Raw genomic sequence first — 18,886 nt, 5'->3', positions numbered from 1 at the left:
GTAACTCTTAGAACTTCCTGTTTTCCTGTCTTAAGAACCACCCACCGAAGGGGATGTAGCTCAGTGGTAGAGCGCATGCTTTGCATGTATGAGGCCCCGGGTTCAATCCCCGGCATCTCCATTATTTGTGTTAATAAACCCAATGAAGTAAGAAAGGGTAATCAGCAACACTGATTGTTCCATAAAGGATGAATTATGTTCATAGTTAGACAAACTCACAAGATGAATTGAACTTAATGCTTTCTATTGAACATAAATCCCTTCGAAAAGCTTTAATGTTCATGAGGAGTATACATGGGACACATACATATGTATGCATTTACGCTCACCGGCCACTTTTTTAGGTAAAATAACTGCTCCAACTGCTCTTCGGTGGAAATTTCTAACCAGCCAATCACATGACAGCAAATCAATGCAATTAGGCATATAGACATGGTCAAGACAATCTACTGTAGTTCAAACCAAGCATCAGAATGGGGAAGTACGGTGATTTCAGTGACTTTGAACGTGGCATGGTTGTTGGTAACAGACGGGCTGATCTGAGTATTTCAGAACCTGCCGATCTACTGGGATTTTCATGCAAAAACCTCTCTGGGTTTGACAGAGAGTCGTCGGAAAAAGAGAAAATATCCAGTGGGCCGTAGTTTCTTGAGGGCAAATGCCTTGTGGATGCCAGAGGTCAGAAGAGAATGGCCAGACTGGTTGTAGCTGATAGAAAGGCAACAGTAACTCAAATAACCACTCGTTACAACCGAGGTATGCCGAAGAGCATCTCTGAATGCACAACACGTGGAACCTTGAGGCGGATGGGCCACAGCAGCAGAACCACACTGGGTACCACTCCTCTCAGCTAAGAACAGGAAACTGAGGCTACAATTCACTCAGGCTCACCAAATTTGGACAAGAGAAGTTTGGAAAATCGTTGCCTGCTATGATGAGTCTCAATATCGGTTGCAACATTCGGTTGGTGTGGTCAGAATTTGGCATCAACAACATACAGTGTGTTGCGGAAATTATGACGTTGATGTGCCAGAACTGTGCGATGGTGGTATAGTAGTGAGCATAGCTGCCTTCCAAGCAGTTGACCCGGGTTGGATTCCCGGCCATCGCAGCACTACTTTTGTGAAAAATCTGAATTTTCACACTTCAACATTCTTGTTTCCATTAACTCTTAGAACTTCCTGTCACAAGATGAATTGGGCTTGCTATTGAACATCAATCCCTTCAAAAAGCTTTAATGTTCATGAGGAGTATACATGGGACACATACATATGTATGCATTTACACTCACCGGCCACTTTATTAGGTAAAATAACTGCTCCAACTGCTCTTCGATGGAAGTTTCTAACCAGCCAATCACATGACAGCAAATAAATACAATTTGGCACGTAGATATGGTCAAGAGAATCTCCTGTAGTTCAAACCAAGCATCAGAATGGGGAAGTACGGTGATTTCAGTGACTTTGAACATGGCATGGTTGTTGGTAACAGACGGGCTGATCTGAGTATTTCAGAACCTGCCGATCTACTGGGATTTTCATGCAAAAACCTCTCTGGGGTTGACAGAGAGTCGTCGGAAAAAGAGAAAATATCCAGTGGGCGGTAGTTTCTTGAGGGCAAATGCCTTGTGGATGCCAGAGGTCAGAAGAGAATGGCCAGACTGGTTGTAGCTGATAGAAAGGCAACAGTAACTCAAATAACCACTCGTTACAACCGAGGTATGCCGAAGAGCATCTCTGAATGCACAACACGTGGAACCTTGAGGCGGATGGGCCACAGCAGCAGAACCACATTGAGAACAGGAAACTGAGGCTACAATTCACTCAGGCTCACCAAATTTGGACAACAGAAGTTTGGAAAAACATTGCCTGGTATGATGAGTTTCAATGTCGGTTGCAACATTCGGATGGTATGGTCAGAATTTGGCATCAACAGCATGCAGTGTGTTGCGGAAATTATGACGTTGATGTGCCAGAACTGTGCGATGCTGGTATAGTAGTGAGCATAGCTGCCTTCCCAGCAGTTGACCCGGGTTCAATTCCCAGCCATCGCAGCACTACTTTTGTGAGAAATCTGAATTTTCACACTTCAACAGACTGTTTTCCATGGAACCCGTAACTCTTAGAACTTCCTGTCTTCCTGTATTAAGGAACACCCACTGAAGGGGATGTAGCTCAGTGGTAGAGCGCATGCTTTGCATGTATGAGGCCCTGGGTTCAATCCCCGGCATCTCCATTATTTGTGTTAATAAACCCAATGAAGTAAGAAAGGGTAATCAGCAACACTGATTGTTCCATAAAGGATAAATTATGTTCATAGTTAGACAAACTCACAAGATGAATTGAACTTAATGCTTTCTATTGAACATCAATCCCTTCGAAAAGCTTTAATTTTCATGAGGAGTATACATGGGACACACACATATGTATGCATTTACACTCACTGGCCACTTTATTAGGTAAAATAACTGCTCAAACTGCTCTTCGATGGAAATTTCTAACCAGCCAATCACATGACCGCAAATCAATGCAATTAGGCACGTAGACATGGTCAAGAGAATCTCCTGTAGTTCAAACCTAGCATCAGAATGGGGAAGTACGGTGATTTCAGTGACTTTGAGCGTGGCATGGTTGTTGGTAAAGGACGGGCTGGTCTGAGTATTTCAGAACCTGCCGATCTACTTGGATTTTCATGCAAAAACCTCTCTGGGGTTCACAGAGAGTCGTCGGAAAAAGAGAATATATCCAGTGGGCGGTAGTTTCTTGGGGGCAAATGGCTTGTGGATGCCAGAGGTCAGAAGAGAATGGCCAGACTGGATGTAGCTGATAGAAAGGCAACAGTAACTCAAATAACCACTCATTACACCCGAGGTATGCCGAAGAGCATCTCTGAATGCACAACGCGTGGAACCTTGAGGCGGATGGGCCACAACAGCAGAACCTCACTGGGTACCACTCCTGTCAGCAAAGAAGAGGAAACTGAGGCTACAATTCACTCAGGCTCACCAAATAGCCGAAAAGCATCTCTGAATGCACAACGCGTCGAACCTTGAGGCGGATGGGCCACAGCAGCAGAACCACACTGGTTACCACTCCTGTCAGCAAAGAACAGGAAACTGAGGCTACAATTCACTCAGTCTCACCAAATAGCCGAAAAGCATCTCTGAATGCACAACGCGTCGAACCTTGAGGCGGATGGGCCACAGCAGCAGAACCACACTGGGTACCACTCCTCTCAGCTAAGAACAGGAAACTGAGGCTACAATTCTCTCAGGCCCACCAAATTTGGACAACAGAAGTTTGGAAAAACGTTGTCTGGTATGATGAGTCTCAATGTCGGTTGCAACATTCGGATGGTATTGTCAGAATTTTGCATCAACAACATGCAGTGTGTTGCGGAAATTATGACGTTGATTTGCCAGAACTGAGCGATGGTGGTATAGTGGTGAGCATAGCTGCCTTCCAAGCAGTTGACCCGGGTTCGATTCCCGGCCATCGCAGCACTACTTTTGTGAGAAATCTGAATTTTCACACTTACTTGTTTCCATGGAACTCGTAACTCTTAGAACTTCCTGTTTTCCTGTCTTAAGAACCACCCACCGAAGGGGATGTAGCTCAGTGGTAGAGCGCATGCTTTGCATGTATGAGGCCCCGGGTTCAATCCCCGGCATCTCCATTATTTGTGTTAATAAACCCAATGAAGTAAGAAAGGGTAATCAGCAACACTGATTGTTCCATAAAGGATGAATTATGTTCATAGTTAGACAAACTCACAAGATGAATTGAACTTAATGCTTTCTATTGAACATAAATCCCTTCGAAAAGCTTTAATGTCCATGAGGAGTATACATGGGACACATACATATGTATGCATTTACGCTCACCGGCCACTTTTTTAGGTAAAATAACTGCTCCAACTGCTCTTCGGTGGAAATTTCTAACCAGCCAATCACATGACAGCAAATCAATGCAATTAGGCATATAGACATGGTCAAGACAATCTACTGTAGTTCAAACCAAGCATCAGAATGGGGAAGTACGGTGATTTCAGTGACTTTGAACGTGGCATGGTTGTTGGTAACAGACGGGCTGATCTGAGTATTTCAGAACCTGCCGATCTACTGGGATTTTCATGCAAAAACCTCTCTGGGTTTGACAGAGAGTCGTCGGAAAAAGAGAAAATATCCAGTGGGCCGTAGTTTCTTGAGGGCAAATGCCTTGTGGATGCCAGAGGTCAGAAGAGAATGGCCAGACTGGTTGTAGCTGATAGAAAGGCAACAGTAACTCAAATAACCACTCGTTACAACCGAGGTATGCCGAAGAGCATCTCTGAATGCACAACACGTGGAACCTTGAGGCGGATGGGCCACAGCAGCAGAACCACACTGGGTACCACTCCTCTCAGCTAAGAACAGGAAACTGAGGCTACAATTCACTCAGGCTCACCAAATTTGGACAAGAGAAGTTTGGAAAATCGTTGCCTGCTATGATGAGTCTCAATATCGGTTGCAACATTCGGTTGGTGTGGTCAGAATTTGGCATCAACAACATACAGTGTGTTGCGGAAATTATGACGTTGATGTGCCAGAACTGTGCGATGGTGGTATAGTAGTGAGCATAGCTGCCTTCCAAGCAGTTGACCCGGGTTGGATTCCCGGCCATCGCAGCACTACTTTTGTGAAAAATCTGAATTTTCACACTTCAACATTCTTGTTTCCATTAACTCTTAGAACTTCCTGTCACAAGATGAATTGGGCTTGCTATTGAACATCAATCCCTTCAAAAAGCTTTAATGTTCATGAGGAGTATACATGGGACACATACATATGTATGCATTTACACTCACCGGCCACTTTATTAGGTATAATAACTGCTCCAACTGCTCTTCGATGGAAGTTTCTAACCAGCCAATCACATGACAGCAAATAAATACAATTTGGCACGTAGATATGGTCAAGAGAATCTCCTGTAGTTCAAACCAAGCATCAGAATGGGGAAGTACGGTGATTTCAGTGACTTTGAACATGGCATGGTTGTTGGTAACAGACGGGCTGATCTGAGTATTTCAGAACCTGCCGATCTACTGGGATTTTCATGCAAAAACCTCTCTGGGGTTGACAGAGAGTCGTCGGAAAAAGAGAAAATATCCAGTGGGCGGTAGTTTCTTGAGGGCAAATGCCTTGTGGATGCCAGAGGTCAGAAGAGAATGGCCAGACTGGTTGTAGCTGATAGAAAGGCAACAGTAACTCAAATAACCACTCGTTACAACCGAGGTATGCCGAAGAGCATCTCTGAATGCACAACACGTGGAACCTTGAGGCGGATGGGCCACAGCAGCAGAACCACATTGAGAACAGGAAACTGAGGCTACAATTCACTCAGGCTCACCAAATTTGGACAACAGAAGTTTGGAAAAACGCTGCCTGGTATGATGAGTTTCAATGTCGGTTGCAACATTCGGATGGTATGGTCAGAATTTGGCATCAACAGCATGCAGTGTGTTGCGGAAATTATGACGTTGATGTGCCAGAACTGTGCGATGCTGGTATAGTAGTGAGCATAGCTGCCTTCCCAGCAGTTGACCCGGGTTCAATTCCCAGCCATCGCAGCACTACTTTTGTGAGAAATCTGAATTTTCACACTTCAACAGACTGTTTTCCATGGAACCCGTAACTCTTAGGTCTTCCTGTCTTCCTGTCTTAAGGAGCACCCACCGAAGGGGATGTAGCTCAGTGGTAGAGCGCATGCTTTGCATGTATGAGGCCCTGGGTTCAATCCCCGGCATCTCCATTATTTGTGTTAATAAACCCAATGAAGTAAGAAAGGGTAATCAGCAACACTGATTGTTCCATAAAGGATAAATTATGTTCATAGTTAGACAAACTCACAAGATGAATTGAACTTAATGCTTTCTATTGAACATCAATCCCTTCGAAAAGCTTTAATTTTCATGAGGAGTATACATGGGACACACACATATGTATGCATTTACACTCACTGGCCACTTTATTAGGTAAAATAACTGCTCAAACTGCTCTTCGATGGAAATTTCTAACCAGCCAATCACATGACGGCAAATCAATGCAATTAGGCACGTAGACATGGTCAAGAGAATCTCCTGTAGTTCAAACCAAGCATCAGAATGGGGAAGTACGGTGATTTCAGTGACTTTGAGCGTGGCATGGTTGTTGGTAACGGACGGGGTGGTCTGAGTATTTCAGAACCTGAAGCTGATAGAAAGGCAACAGTAACTCAAATAACCACTCATTACACCCGAGGTATGCCGAAGAGCATCTCTGAATGCACAACGCGTGGAACCTTGAGGCGGATGGGCCACAACAGCAGAACCACACTGGGTACCACTCCTGTCAGCAAAGAAGAGGAAACTGAGGCTACAATTCACTCAGGCTCACCAAATAGCCGAAAAGCATCTCTGAATGCACAACGCGTCGAACCTTGAGGCGGATGGGCCACAGCAGCAGAACCACACTGGTTACCACTCCTGTCAGCAAAGAACAGGAAACTGAGGCTACAATTCACTCAGTCTCACCAAATAGCCGAAAAGCATCTCTGAATGCACAACACGTGGAACCTTGAGGCGGATGGGCAACAGCAGCGGAACCAAACTGGGTACCACTCCTCTCAGCTAAGAACAGGAAACTGAGGCTACAATTCACTCAGGCTCACCAAATTTGGACAATAGAAGTTTGGAAAAACGTTGCCTGGTATGATGAGTTTCAATGTCGGTTGCAACATTCGGATGGTATGGTCAGAATTTGGCATCAACAACATGCAGTGTGTTGTGGAAATTATGACGTTGATTTGCCAGAACTGTGTGATGGTGGTATAGTGGTGAGCATAGCTGCCTTCCAAGCAGTCGACCCGGGTTTGATTCCTGGCCATCGCCGCACTACTTTTGTGAAAAATCTGAATTTTCACACTTCAACAGAGTGTTTTCCATGGACCTCGTAACTCTTAGAACCTCCTGTCTTCCTGTATTAAGGATCAGCCACCGAAGGGGATGTATCTCAGTGGTAGAGCGCATGCTTCGCATGTATGAGGCCCCGGGTTCAATCCCCGGCATCTCCATTATTTGCATTAATAAACCCAATGAAGTAAGAAAGGGTAATCAGCAACACTGATTGTTCCAAAAAGGATGAATTATGTTCTCAGTTAGACAAACTCACAAGATGAATAGGGCTTGCTATTGAACATCAATCCCTTCAAAAAGCTTTAATGGTCATGAGGAGTATATATGGGACACATATGTATGCATTTACACTCACCGGCCACTTTATTAGGTAAAATAACTGCTCTTCGATGGAAGTTTCTAACCAGCCAATCACATGACAGCAAATCAATACAATTTGGCACGTAGACATGGTCAAGAGAATCTCCTGTAGTTCAAACCAAGCATCAGAAAGGGGAAGTACGGTGATTTCAGTGACTTTGAACGTGGCATGGTTGTTGGTAACAGACGGGCTGATCTGAGTATTTCAGAACCTGCCGATCTACTGGGATTTTCATGCAAAAACCTCTCTGGGGTTGACAGAGAGTCGTCGGAAAAAGAGAAAATATCCAGTGGGCGGTAGTTTCTTGAGGGCAAATGCCTTGTGGATGCCAGAGGTCAGAAGAGGATGGCCAGACTGGTTGTAGCTGATAGAAAGGCAACAGTAACTCAAATAACCACTCGTTACAACCGAGGTATGCCGAAGAGCATCTCTGAATGCACAACGCGTCGAACCTTGAGGCGGATGGGCCACAGCAGCAGAACCACACTGGGTACCACTCCTGTCAGCTAAGAACAGGAAACATTCAGGCAACATTCGGATGGTATGGTCCGAATTTGGCATCAACAACATGCAGTGTGTTGCGGAAATTATGACGTTGATTTGCCAGAACTGTGCGATGGTGGTATAGTGGTGAGCATATCTGCCTTCCAAGCAGTTGACCTGGGTTTGATTCCCGGCCATCGCAGCACTTCTTTTGTGAAAAATCTTTTTTTCACACTTCCACAGAGTTGTTTCCATGGAACTCGTAACTCTTAGAACTTCCTGTCTTCCTGTCTTCAGGAGCACCCACCGAAGGGGATGTAGCTCAGTGGTAGAGCGCATGCTTCGCACGCGGGGGCCAGCCGTGAATAGCTGTCACGCGAAATAGCCAATAGGAGGGGAGCTTTTTCAACACCTATAACCGCGAAACAGCCAATAGGAAAGGAGCTTATTTTGTTTATTTTTTTCTTTGATTCCACACAGAACAGGGTTCGAATCCCGGTTGTGGTTTGTATCAAATGTGAAGTAAAATGACTAGAAAACACTGAAAATACTTGGGACTTGAATAATTAAGTGTGTAAATGTGTTATTAGTTTAACTATTAGATTAATTTTACTGGCTAGTGTAAATCCTGCATTTTGTAGAGATATTATTGCTGCCAAAGGAAGTAACTGCACATTAAGATAGACAAATGATTAAGATAGTTTTATCATTTTTTTATTTTTTGTTTTATTATTTACAATATTGATTGGTTGACATTGTTTATCATAACACATCTGAAACAAATCTCCACCCACTTACTGTAACATAATGGCCTGTGCAGATTTATATTGAGGTGCCCTTATAGAACCCATCATTTTGTTTTATATGAGTCACTTAATTGGTTATCACTTAAAAATAGAAGATATTCCCATTGGCTGCAATTTATCTTTAATTATCCTCACTATTTAAAGCAATATCTTTGTCCCTACAGTTCACGTTACACACTGAGCATCTTTACCTCACCGTCCCGACTAATATTAATAAGGAAGTCGGTCGCTGTGCTTTCAAATCTAGAGCTCCAGCTGACTGGAATGAACTGCCCAGCTCCCTTAGATCTATTAACTCGTTTAATGTCTTTAAAAATGCTGATTTTTCCCACCTTCAAACACCCTGTTCATGTTTTAGTAGCTTTTTGCTCATGGGGATGTATTTACTGCATGTTAAGTCATGCAAGTGCATGGTTGTATTGTATCGTGCATGTAACGGATACTTAATGCATGAAGCATGTTCCGTGGGGTTTTTGGGTGGTAGTGGGGGGTTCCGGAGAGTTTTTTGTTCTTGTGCTTTGTTTTTTTTTCTGTTTTGTCATGTCAGGTTGTATGCATGTGTGACCGGTGGACTTTCCACTCTGCGTTGTGTAACCCGGTGTTAAAATGTGGTTGTGCAACTGCACTACTGCAAAAACTGTGTGGTTACTCTACTACACTCACCAGCTCACCAGCTCACCAGCTCACTCACTCACTTAATCACTCACACCAGGTTCCAATCAGTGATCGCCACTACACCACACACATAGTTTAAAAGCCATCACTTTGCCACAGACAGTGAGGTGCACATCACTGGCTGTGGCAGGTCTGTATGCTTTCTCTATACAAACATTTAATCATTTCAACTAAAAATCCTAACTATGAAATATTCACATTTTAGACTCCATTTACTTGCAAGGACCCGCTGATATTACTGATGAGCTGATGAGCTATAGAGAATTGGTGAGTTACTCTGTTTTGAAATGTTTTGTTTGATTTTGGTTATTTTGGTTTTGAAGACTTTTGATTTGCAAAAACCATTGTTTGATTTGTATGATTTTATAGAACGACTGATTTGAAATTATTGTTTTGGAAATATCTTTATTTATTATTTGCCTTTTTTGTGTTCAGGCCAGGTTTCTTGTCAGACCTGCATGATTGTGGATGACTCAAAACACAATGGCGAGCCAAGCCCAGAGAGCTAAGTCCAGGGAGCTAAGCTAGCCCGGAGAACATGTGCCAGTGTGCGTACCTACCAGGACGGTAGGCCCTCAGCTCCATAACCCACACAGCCCCTCCATCACCACTCCAACTATCACGATGGCGAGCTAAACCCAGGGAACTCTGAACTTTGAACTCTGAACTTTGAACTACAACCAGTGACTGATTAAGTCACTTTGGGCTTTTTGATTTTTTTTTTTCTCAACTGTTGCTATTTATTTTATTTTGGTTTATTTAATAATAACATTGGTTCAAGCATATTTACATTGTCTGAGGTTCTTTATGTTCAATATAATTCCTTCTCATAAACCACCTACTTCTGATAGCAGTCAAACTACTGATTCCCATACCGTATACGTTACAGTTGTGTTATATTTCGTTCAGTAAAGGATAGGACAACAGCTCCATTTGGTCGTGGATCACCGCCGACCGGATTTATTTACAAGAGTCGCTGGACAGAGAGCGGAAGACAGCCCTATTTAAGGAACAGAAAAGGAAGTGACATAACATAAAATAAAATACACAGCACTCTACATTGTTTTTATATAATTACACCACATGTAAGAACACTCGGGTTACACATGCCCAACTGTTTTGTTCTGTGATGTACCTGTAACTTTTTACAAGGACCCTCTCTAAAATGAGTTGATACAACTCAAGAGGATATCCTTTCAATAAAGGTTCATATAAATATTTATTTCAAGCATATGAACAAAATGAAAAGGACAAAACAAAACAGATGAACAAATAATTATACATAACAATAACAAAGACTATGTACAAGTGTGTACAGTCCATTTTTTTTTTTCCCTCCACCCATCTTTGTTTCTCTGCCTCATAAAAAGGAGAAGCCTGAAAGTCTCTCCAGGTCATCTCCTTGGCCATGCCCTTCTCCCTGTACAGAGAGAAGACTTTGGACGGGCAGTAGATATATTTCCCTGTCACGCCAGGGAAGCAAGTGTGTGTGTGTGTGGGCTGTTTGGTCCCTGTTTCAGCTCCAGGTAGCAGAATCGGCAGAGACGGCCTGTTTTCTCCTGGTCTGGGATTTTCCTCTTCTCTCTGTTCCCCTGTGTGCGTAATGCAGCAAGCTGTTGGGATCAGAGGCAGACTGATGGACCATTTCTGCATATTCCTGATCCACACGCTTCAGTATATCCTTCTCTGCGTGATGCTTCTGCAACAGGCCATCGATTGCAGCTTTCATGGGAGAGGTCCAGCGTGCGAAGGCCAACACAAACACACGGCCACCTGTCTTTATGGGACCGACGCGGGCACCAGCAGGAAATGACCTCAGTTTTGAATAGTCGAGTCGGGATGGGGTCAAATTCATTGATGAAATGACATAAGGGATGGAAATGGATTTTAATAAATGTATTGAAATGAACATATCAGTCTATTGAAGTTAATTTTATTTTATTTATCTTCTCCTCTCTGTCGAGTAGCTCTCTCTCCATCTTCTCCTCCTTGTCCAAACCCTCTCTCTGCATCTATTTATTTCAGCTCCCGGACAAATTCTCTGTCAAAACACAGCAATGAAAGTTATTTCATGAAAATACTACGAACTACCGATATATAACGTTGTCATAACACTTAGTTCACTTTTATTTACGTAGCAAGCATGCTAAGATAACTAACAAAAACCTAACATACTTTTAAAAACCCACAATTTTTAATCGTTGTCCTTACACTAAATTGAATTAAAAAGGTTATATATTAAAGTTACTTACATTTATATTCCTCCTTCTCCCTCTCCACGGTGTAACTAGTCATTTCTGCCTTCACATCCCATCACTGTCCGATTGCAGCTGTTTTCTCAATAAAGCTTTGAGAAAAAAAAGAAAAAAGCGCTGCCCGACCGAGGCCGCATTGCATTCTGGGATATTGTAAGCGAGGTAGGCTGTCTGAAGCATGCTGCGGATTTTTTTCCAGATCAGTAAAACATCCGGGTATTTTTCGCACACTGCAGATTTCCTTCTGTTCACATACAGCATACTACTTACTACACTTTGGCCAAATCAGTGTATACTTGTAGTACAGTATGCAAATTCGAAAACGGCCATGGTCAAGAGAAAAAAAAGAAACAAAAGGCAGATGAGGAGAGAAGAGGTGAAAAAGTACGGAAAGCATTGAATGACATCAAAGAAAAAGATGAAGAACATCTTAAAGAAATGGAAAGAGGATAGAACAAAAGAAAGAAAAGTTGGTGAAGAAGAAAAGTTGGTTCAGCCGGATTTTCAAAAGGTCCAGCAGAGAGAAGGCTGCTGGGAACCAGTAGCTCAGCGACTTCACCTCCTCTCCTCCTCCTCTCCAAACTCTTCTCCCCAACATCTCTTTTGTTCCCGTCTTCATCCTCTCTTTTCCAGAGCATGTCTGGTGAAAACACCTCAGCTGCAGGAGGAGAATAAAGCTCTGGAGGGGACAAGTCCATCTGGTGTTGAAGAGTGAACACGGCGCGTTGATACCAGCCTCATGTTGCATGTGGAAGATGTCATGTGGTGCTTTAACATGTTTCATTTACAAAATCTGTAAAAGCTGTAAAGATTATATTCACCAATCTTAATTTCACTTTTAATGTAAAAGGATCATTTTTTTATGGTGGGCGGGGCCACGTTGACCTGGAGTTCTATTCAGTTCAGTGCTCACAAAGGTTACCATGACAACATTCTATTATACACATCAAAGCACCGGTGCAGCATAAATACCTGAAACTCTGCACAGAACCGTAGTCTCTTGTACCTTCAAGACACTTCCTGTTGCGAGCCTCTGTAACAGAGTTGGAAAATCCCACTTTAATCATTTTTGTTTTCAAATTCTATTTAGGGATCTTCTTTATCATTTATTTATTTTGTTGAATGTTTGTGAATTTTATCTAAATGTGTTGTTTTATTTTATTGTTATTTTTATTTGCGTCTTTTGAGGAAACTGCGTTTTTGGCTCTACCCTCTTTTTGTACCTCCTGGGCTTCCGTAGTTCATTACTTCAGCTCCTCAGTGCTGCGTTGCTCTGATGAGTGTAAGTTGTGTTGGGAACAGCTGCTGCTTTTCTTTACAGATTTCTTTAAGAAATTATCCATTTATGTTGACATTTTTGGCGCATATTGTATACCACTGACATTACGTGGCTGTTTTGTGTTGTTTTGATGATTTAATATGCTTTTTGTGGATGTTTTTGTTTTCGCGCCCTTTATGTATAGCGGCAGGCGGTGACCGGTTTAAACCAGTAGGGGGCAGTGTAAACCACACGGCGCTGCAGAGACCTAGTGTTCACTTTCCCGTTTTTGTTTTGTTTGTTCAGGGAGCAGGAGTTTAAAAGAGGGTCCAGAAGACTTATTCATGTATTTTTCTGTCTTCTGCAGGTAGGCATGTTTCCTTTGTCAAATTAAGTGTTTTCATTGTGTTTACCCCATATATACAGTGTTTTGTTTTGATCGTTGGGTATCACTGTTCCCATATTGGCTGTTATAATTTAGGATTTATGTATTAAAAATAGTATTTTCCTTTCTGTTTTGGTAGTAGTTTGATAAAGAGGAAAATCAATGAAATTGGTGTGAGTGCTGCGTTGCTCTGATGAGTGGAGCAGGAGTTTAAAAGAGGGTCCAGAAGACTTATTCATGTATTTTTCTGTCTGCAGAATTAAATGTAGCAAAACCAACTTATGACTCATCATTTCTTGCAACGGATCCAAACCTGTTTCACCTCTCTGGTGGAAACCACGTCTACAACTCGGAAAACACCTCCGAAAACGCTTCAGAACCTCAAACCCACATTTCCTACCGTGTTGATGGCAGAAATGTCTTTTAGAGGACGTCTAAGACCCAGACCTGGATTTGTGAGCTCTCCCAGCGATGGAGCTCAGTCCCGGGTCTCAGAAGATCTCGGACAACTCCAAATGGAGATCAAAGGCTGCAGAAGAGAAAATGCTTTCCTGACCAACTACAACAACAAACTGGAGTTTGAACTTGTAGATCGTGAAGAGGAAATGGAAAGAATCATGTTGATCAACCAGAACTTGGACTCAAACAGAGCTGAACTGAGAGAGCAACTCCAGCAGCTGCAGGAGGAGAATAAAGCCCTCCAAGAGAAAAAACTAAAACTGGAAGAGTACAGGATGGAGATCCATCTCCAGCAGAAGCAGGAACAGGAAAAATCCTGGGTCCAGGTGGAGGAGGCTCTAACCAAACTGACAAGTGAAAGGCAGCGGTTCAAGGAAAGAGGGGTCGAGGTTGCGAAGGAGAAAAATGATCCTGGGAGAGCTCAAAAGACAGACTGAAGAAATAAAACAAGAAAACCAGAAGGAAAAGAGGGATCTTAAAGAGCAGAAGGAAAGCTTGCAAAGAGAAGAACAGATACTGATGAAGGGCAAGAAAAAACATGAGATGGAGATGGAAGAGGTGCAAGCAGCAGTGCTTGATCTGGAGGAGAAGAGGACAGACCTGCAACTCTTGCAGTGCAACATGGATGTGGAGAAAGCTGAGATGAAGCAAATGAAGGTACAAGAAGAGGAACGTGCTGTAAACCTGCAGAATGACAAGAAGAAGCTGCAGGGAGAGATAAAGACTTTAATGGAGAACAAGAAAGAAGTGGAAACGGGTCGAAAGGACCTGGAAATGGAAAAGACACAAATCTGTGGTACCAAACTAAAACCAGACAAAGACTGTGCAGGACTCAAGAGAGAGGGTGGAAAGTGTGGAGGAAAAGGAAGATGAAGCAGCACAGAAGAAAGAATTGGAAGAGGAGGATGAGAAACTGCAGCTGGAGACATAGAAGAGAAAGAGAATCCCGGTGGAGAAGATTGTTAAAAAGGAGAAAAAGAAGAGAAGTTTCTTAAAGATCTTCAAGAAACAAAAGGCAGATGAGAAGAGAAGAGATGAAAAAGTACAGAAATAATTGAATGACATCAATGAAAAAGATGAAGAACATCTTAAAGAAATGGAAAGAGGAGAAAACAAAAAGAAAGAAAAGGTGGTGAAGAAGAAAAGTTGGTTCAGCCGGATTTTCCAAAGGTCCAGCAGAGAGAAGGCTGCTGGGAATCAGTAGCTCAGCGACTTCACCTCCTCTCCTCCTCCTCTCCAAACTCTTCTCCCCAACATCTCTTTTGTTCCCGTCTTCATCCTCTCTTTTCCAGAGCATCTCTGGTGAAAACACCTCAGCTGCAGGAGGAGAATAAAGCCCTCCCAGAGAAAAACAAGTCAACAGACAAGAAACGGAGCAGCTGAACTTCACCTTCAGAGCGTCTGCTGATGCTCTGAGCGTCGCATCTGGTGACGAAGCTTCAGCTGCAAGATGCAAGAAAAAGCAGGACAAGTTCAAAGAGCAACATACAGATGATGAAGTGTGTTTAAGAGAAGCACTGAGGGGCTTCAGTGGATAAGAGACAGGAAAGAAAATAAAGAAATGTCTGCAAACATCTGAATATTGTGCAGGAATGATTCACTTCTTGATCTGGAAGCTTATGTCTAGTTGGTGTGTAGAAAGAGGATGGATAAACACGGCCGCTATGAAAGTAGAACAGAATCAACCACAATGATCACATTATCCTTCTACAAAAGTGCTTAATGGTTCAGGACAAACGTCATTAAAAGAGTTTTGTCTAATGAAACACATAAACAATGAACACAGATCATTCCACTAAGCCTCCGATTTGTGATTTTAATGTTATGGTGTCATTTTGAGTCGTATCTCCCAGGGATTATTACAATATAATTTCACCCAGATCCTGATACAGTTTAATAACAGTTGATACGTGGAGATTAATCGGGAAATTATAACTTTCATGGCACATTTTCCTTCTGGGAGTTTTCAGTGAGTCTGGCGGTTCCTTTGCAGGTCAACGTCTCATAAATGTTTATTTTGGCAGACGGGCTTCAAGCAGGAAAATGGTCTTTTAAAAGTTTGATGTTGGCTCCCTCTGATGGTTTTCTATGAACACTGCAAACACACAGATCTGACACACGATCGTCAATCCTGGAATCAGAATAAAGACGTTTCCAGAGGAGTCAGGGGTCCGTGGTCCACAGAGATTAAAGTCAGGAGGTGTTGGTCTTTTGTGGACTCTTCGTTCAGGTTTTACTGTAAAAAATGGTGGAAACGGTTGAGAACAGGTGTTATTTAGTTCCAGTGTCCTGCTCAGATTATGTTTCACCACCATCCTGCCCTTGTAATTATTTTCTGAACATAGAGCCTCCAATTTGTGATTTTAATGTTATGGTGTCATTTTAAGCCGTATCTCCCAGGGATTATTACAATATAATTTCACCCAGATCCTGATACAGTTTATTAACAGTTGGTACGTGGAGATTAATCGGGAAATTATAACTTTCATGGCACATTTTCCTTCTGGGAGTTTTCAGTGAGTCTGGCGGTTCCTTTGCAGGTCAATGTCTCGAGCTGGAAAACCAAGTCACTAACACTAACCAAGTCTCCTGCATGAAACCTTTGACTTTGAAGAAGGATGTAAAAAGAGAAATTCTCTTTAAAAGGTTCTCTCAGAACATTTTACAGAAAAAAGCAAAAAGTTTCCTTAACTTTAATGTTTAACTGGGAAAAGAGGAAGTGTGCGTCCGTTAGAAGGATGCAAACTTTTATCCTCAAATGTGTTTTATTAAGACTTCAGGAGATGATGTCAGCTTTTGAATATGGGGCAATTTAAATTACTGTATAATCATAAGTTATATATTTAATCAGAGATGCCGATGTACATGAAATAAAAATATGATTCTTTAAAATATCCAATTAAATCTTTAGATAAATGAATTAAAATGAATCTAATACATTTCAAACTAATGTCGTTAGTGCCTCAGTTGTAGTTGGGTTGAGCGTTCACGTAAACAGCAGCATTCAGACTAAACATGTTTATGTTAGTATTTAACAGGAAGGCCTGCTGTACATATCACCTCCATCTGGGTGTAACAGTGTTGTAAGTTTCATGATCCTGTTTCTTGTGTTTGTAAAATAACTGAAGAAGAGTAAAACAAATATAAGTAGAGCAGATTTCTGAAAATGCTAATATAAATTGGTGTATTGGAGGTTAATTTGACAGAAAACATTTCACTGGTTGAAAAGTTTACAAAGTGTGCAGATGAAGTAAATATCGCTATTTAAGCTGACTTTATCCATTTAATCAATAGTTATAAGAAAGCGTGTTTGAGGAGTAGGTTTGTCTGCAGAGTCCTCCCTGCAGAGGTTGACATTAGGCCTAACAGTGTAGCCCCCCACCCATAATCCTGCTGCAGACACACCTGTGCAGGAGCGTATAAAGACCCTGGACCGGACTGAGCAGACATCAAGCTCCAAGGAGTCTCTCCACACCTGAAGATGAGTCCCTCTGCCAGCCTGCTCCTGCTGCTCCTGCTCGGCCTCTCTCAGGCTCAACCTTTCCAGGAGGATGAAGGTCAAGACGCAGAGATGGCAGAAGATGAAGAAACGGAAGTGGACATGACCACCCAGATTCTGACCACCAATAACGCCACAGAGGAGTTCCTGCTGGAAGGAGACCTGGTGGCTCCCGTTACCAGAAACGCCATGAAGTGCTGGTACAACAGCTGTCTGTGGAAAAAAGCCTCCAATGGCAAAGTGGTGATCGCCTACACGATAAGTTCTCAGTTCTCCGGGTACGAGAGGCAGACGATCGAGGGCGCCATGAGGGCCTTCAGCCGCACCTGCGTCCGCTTCACCCCTCGCAGGAACGAGAACGACTACATCAGCATTGTGAACAAAGGCGGATGCTACTCCGCCCTGGGCAGACAGGGAGGCCGGCAGGAGCTCTCTCTCAACAGGGCGGGCTGCATCTACGGTGGCATCGTCCAGCACGAGCTCAACCACGCTCTGGGCTTCCAGCACGAGCAGACCAGGAGCGACCGCGACCGCTACGTCAGGATCAACTGGATGAACATCATCCAGAAGAGCGCCTACAACTTCCACAAGCACGACACCAACAACCTGAACACGCCCTACGATTACTCCTCCATCATGCACTATGGAAGATTCGCCTTCTCCGTGGGCCGGGGGAGGGAGACCATCACCCCCATTGGAAACCCCAACGCCCGAATCGGCCAGAGGAACGGTCTGTCCCGCTGGGACATCAGCAGGATCAACATGCTCTACGGCTGTTAGCAACACTGTCAGATGAATAATGATGTATGAAATGCTCAGATAACAGGATGTGATCCCGCATGACGAAAATATTTGAAATAAAAGCAATGCAAAACAAGGGCTAGTTGTTCTTCTTCTTTTTTTCTGCAAGTGTATTCTGAATGTTTTCTACTTTTCAATATTTGAGGGGGGGTTTTTTTCAGAAAAAGTGAAAAACTTAAAAAATTCTTTGCAAACTGAGACTCAGCCCCCCCACTGCAGAGCCTTGTCCCCCTTGTTACCCCCTATTTTTAATGCTACTCTGACTATTCTGTACAAAAGCTCCCCCAATGCATTGAAGTACAAGGTAAGGCATGAAAGTATTATTATTATTTTAACTATAAAAGATCATCTTTGGCCTCTAAAATCCTAAAATCCCCCCCCCCCCCCCCCCCCCCACACACACACATGCTGCGAGTCTATGACAAACCTCCTGCCGGTGCTGCTGTGTGGATGAGAGGACGCGGGCAGCAGTGGAGAGAGCGAGCTGGCAAATGCCTGTTGGTTAAATAAGCTTCCACACGTGATAATTTCACTTATTTTTAAGTTCAAATCAAGTTACATTTATTTAATCAAGTTAAAGTTCAACCAGGAAACAACGTTATGTCTGAATTCACAGGCGTAGATATCGGCGGTGCAACCCGTGCAGCTGCACCGGGGCCCAGATGCCGCCAGGGGCCGAAGAAGGAGGAAGAAAACAGCTTTTGTGCATGAGTAGAGTCCAATCACCTTAACAGGCCACCTGTCAGTCATGTTAAGTGCACGATGACACGAAGACGTGATGTGAGTTTTCAGCAAGAAAAAAAGTAAACAGAAGACAGTAGACGACAAAAATAGCGCAGCATCATGTTTAGCTAGCCCAAACAAAAAAGCGACGCACAAAAGATAAAAGAAAAAAGGAGCCAGGACGATGTTAAAGAAAAAAAGACAAAATTAGACACGTTATGCACTGCATCCGTATGCACTGTTGTCCAGAG

General features: G+C 43.0%; 1 protein-coding gene and 9 non-coding genes across 10 annotated transcripts; all 10 read left to right on the top strand.

The window, feature by feature from the left end:
* Positions 1-49: 49 nt before the first annotated feature.
* trnaa-ugc (transfer RNA alanine (anticodon UGC)) lies at positions 50-121 on the top strand. The gene has a single exon. It is a non-coding gene; the product is annotated as a tRNA-Ala (tRNA).
* Positions 122-1,039: 918 nt separating this feature from the next.
* On the top strand, positions 1,040-1,111 carry trnag-ucc (transfer RNA glycine (anticodon UCC)). The gene has a single exon. It is a non-coding gene; the product is annotated as a tRNA-Gly (tRNA).
* A 1,052-nt stretch (positions 1,112-2,163) lies between these two features.
* Positions 2,164-2,235, top strand: trnaa-ugc (transfer RNA alanine (anticodon UGC)). The gene has a single exon. It is a non-coding gene; the product is annotated as a tRNA-Ala (tRNA).
* Positions 2,236-3,427: 1,192 nt separating this feature from the next.
* Positions 3,428-3,499, top strand: trnag-ucc (transfer RNA glycine (anticodon UCC)). The gene has a single exon. It is a non-coding gene; the product is annotated as a tRNA-Gly (tRNA).
* Positions 3,500-3,603: 104 nt separating this feature from the next.
* Positions 3,604-3,675, top strand: trnaa-ugc (transfer RNA alanine (anticodon UGC)). The gene has a single exon. It is a non-coding gene; the product is annotated as a tRNA-Ala (tRNA).
* Positions 3,676-4,593: 918 nt separating this feature from the next.
* trnag-ucc (transfer RNA glycine (anticodon UCC)) lies at positions 4,594-4,665 on the top strand. The gene has a single exon. It is a non-coding gene; the product is annotated as a tRNA-Gly (tRNA).
* A 1,052-nt stretch (positions 4,666-5,717) lies between these two features.
* Positions 5,718-5,789, top strand: trnaa-ugc (transfer RNA alanine (anticodon UGC)). The gene has a single exon. It is a non-coding gene; the product is annotated as a tRNA-Ala (tRNA).
* Positions 5,790-7,016: 1,227 nt separating this feature from the next.
* On the top strand, positions 7,017-7,088 carry trnaa-cgc (transfer RNA alanine (anticodon CGC)). Its single transcript has one exon. It is a non-coding gene; the product is annotated as a tRNA-Ala (tRNA).
* Positions 7,089-7,904: 816 nt separating this feature from the next.
* Positions 7,905-7,976, top strand: trnag-ucc (transfer RNA glycine (anticodon UCC)). Its single transcript has one exon. It is a non-coding gene; the product is annotated as a tRNA-Gly (tRNA).
* A 9,002-nt stretch (positions 7,977-16,978) lies between these two features.
* Positions 16,979-17,891, top strand: LOC133449535 (high choriolytic enzyme 2-like). Its single transcript, XM_061728699.1, has one exon. It carries the CDS (start codon positions 17,094-17,096, stop codon positions 17,889-17,891), a length of 798 nt encoding a protein of 265 aa, XP_061584683.1. The 5' UTR covers positions 16,979-17,093.
* Positions 17,892-18,886: the final 995 nt, after the last annotated feature.

The sequence above is a fragment of the Cololabis saira genome, chromosome 8, assembly GCF_033807715.1.
Source record: "Cololabis saira isolate AMF1-May2022 chromosome 8, fColSai1.1, whole genome shotgun sequence".
NCBI classification, from domain to species: domain Eukaryota; kingdom Metazoa; phylum Chordata; class Actinopteri; order Beloniformes; family Belonidae; genus Cololabis; species Cololabis saira.
Note: the sequence above shows the minus strand (reverse complement) of the source record. Positions and strands in the feature narration are given on the sequence as shown.

Coding starts and splice junctions, on each gene's coding strand:
- LOC133449535 (XM_061728699.1), top strand. CDS start 17,094: ATGAGTCCCTCTGCCAGCCTGCTCCTGCTGCTCCTGCTCGGCCTCTCT.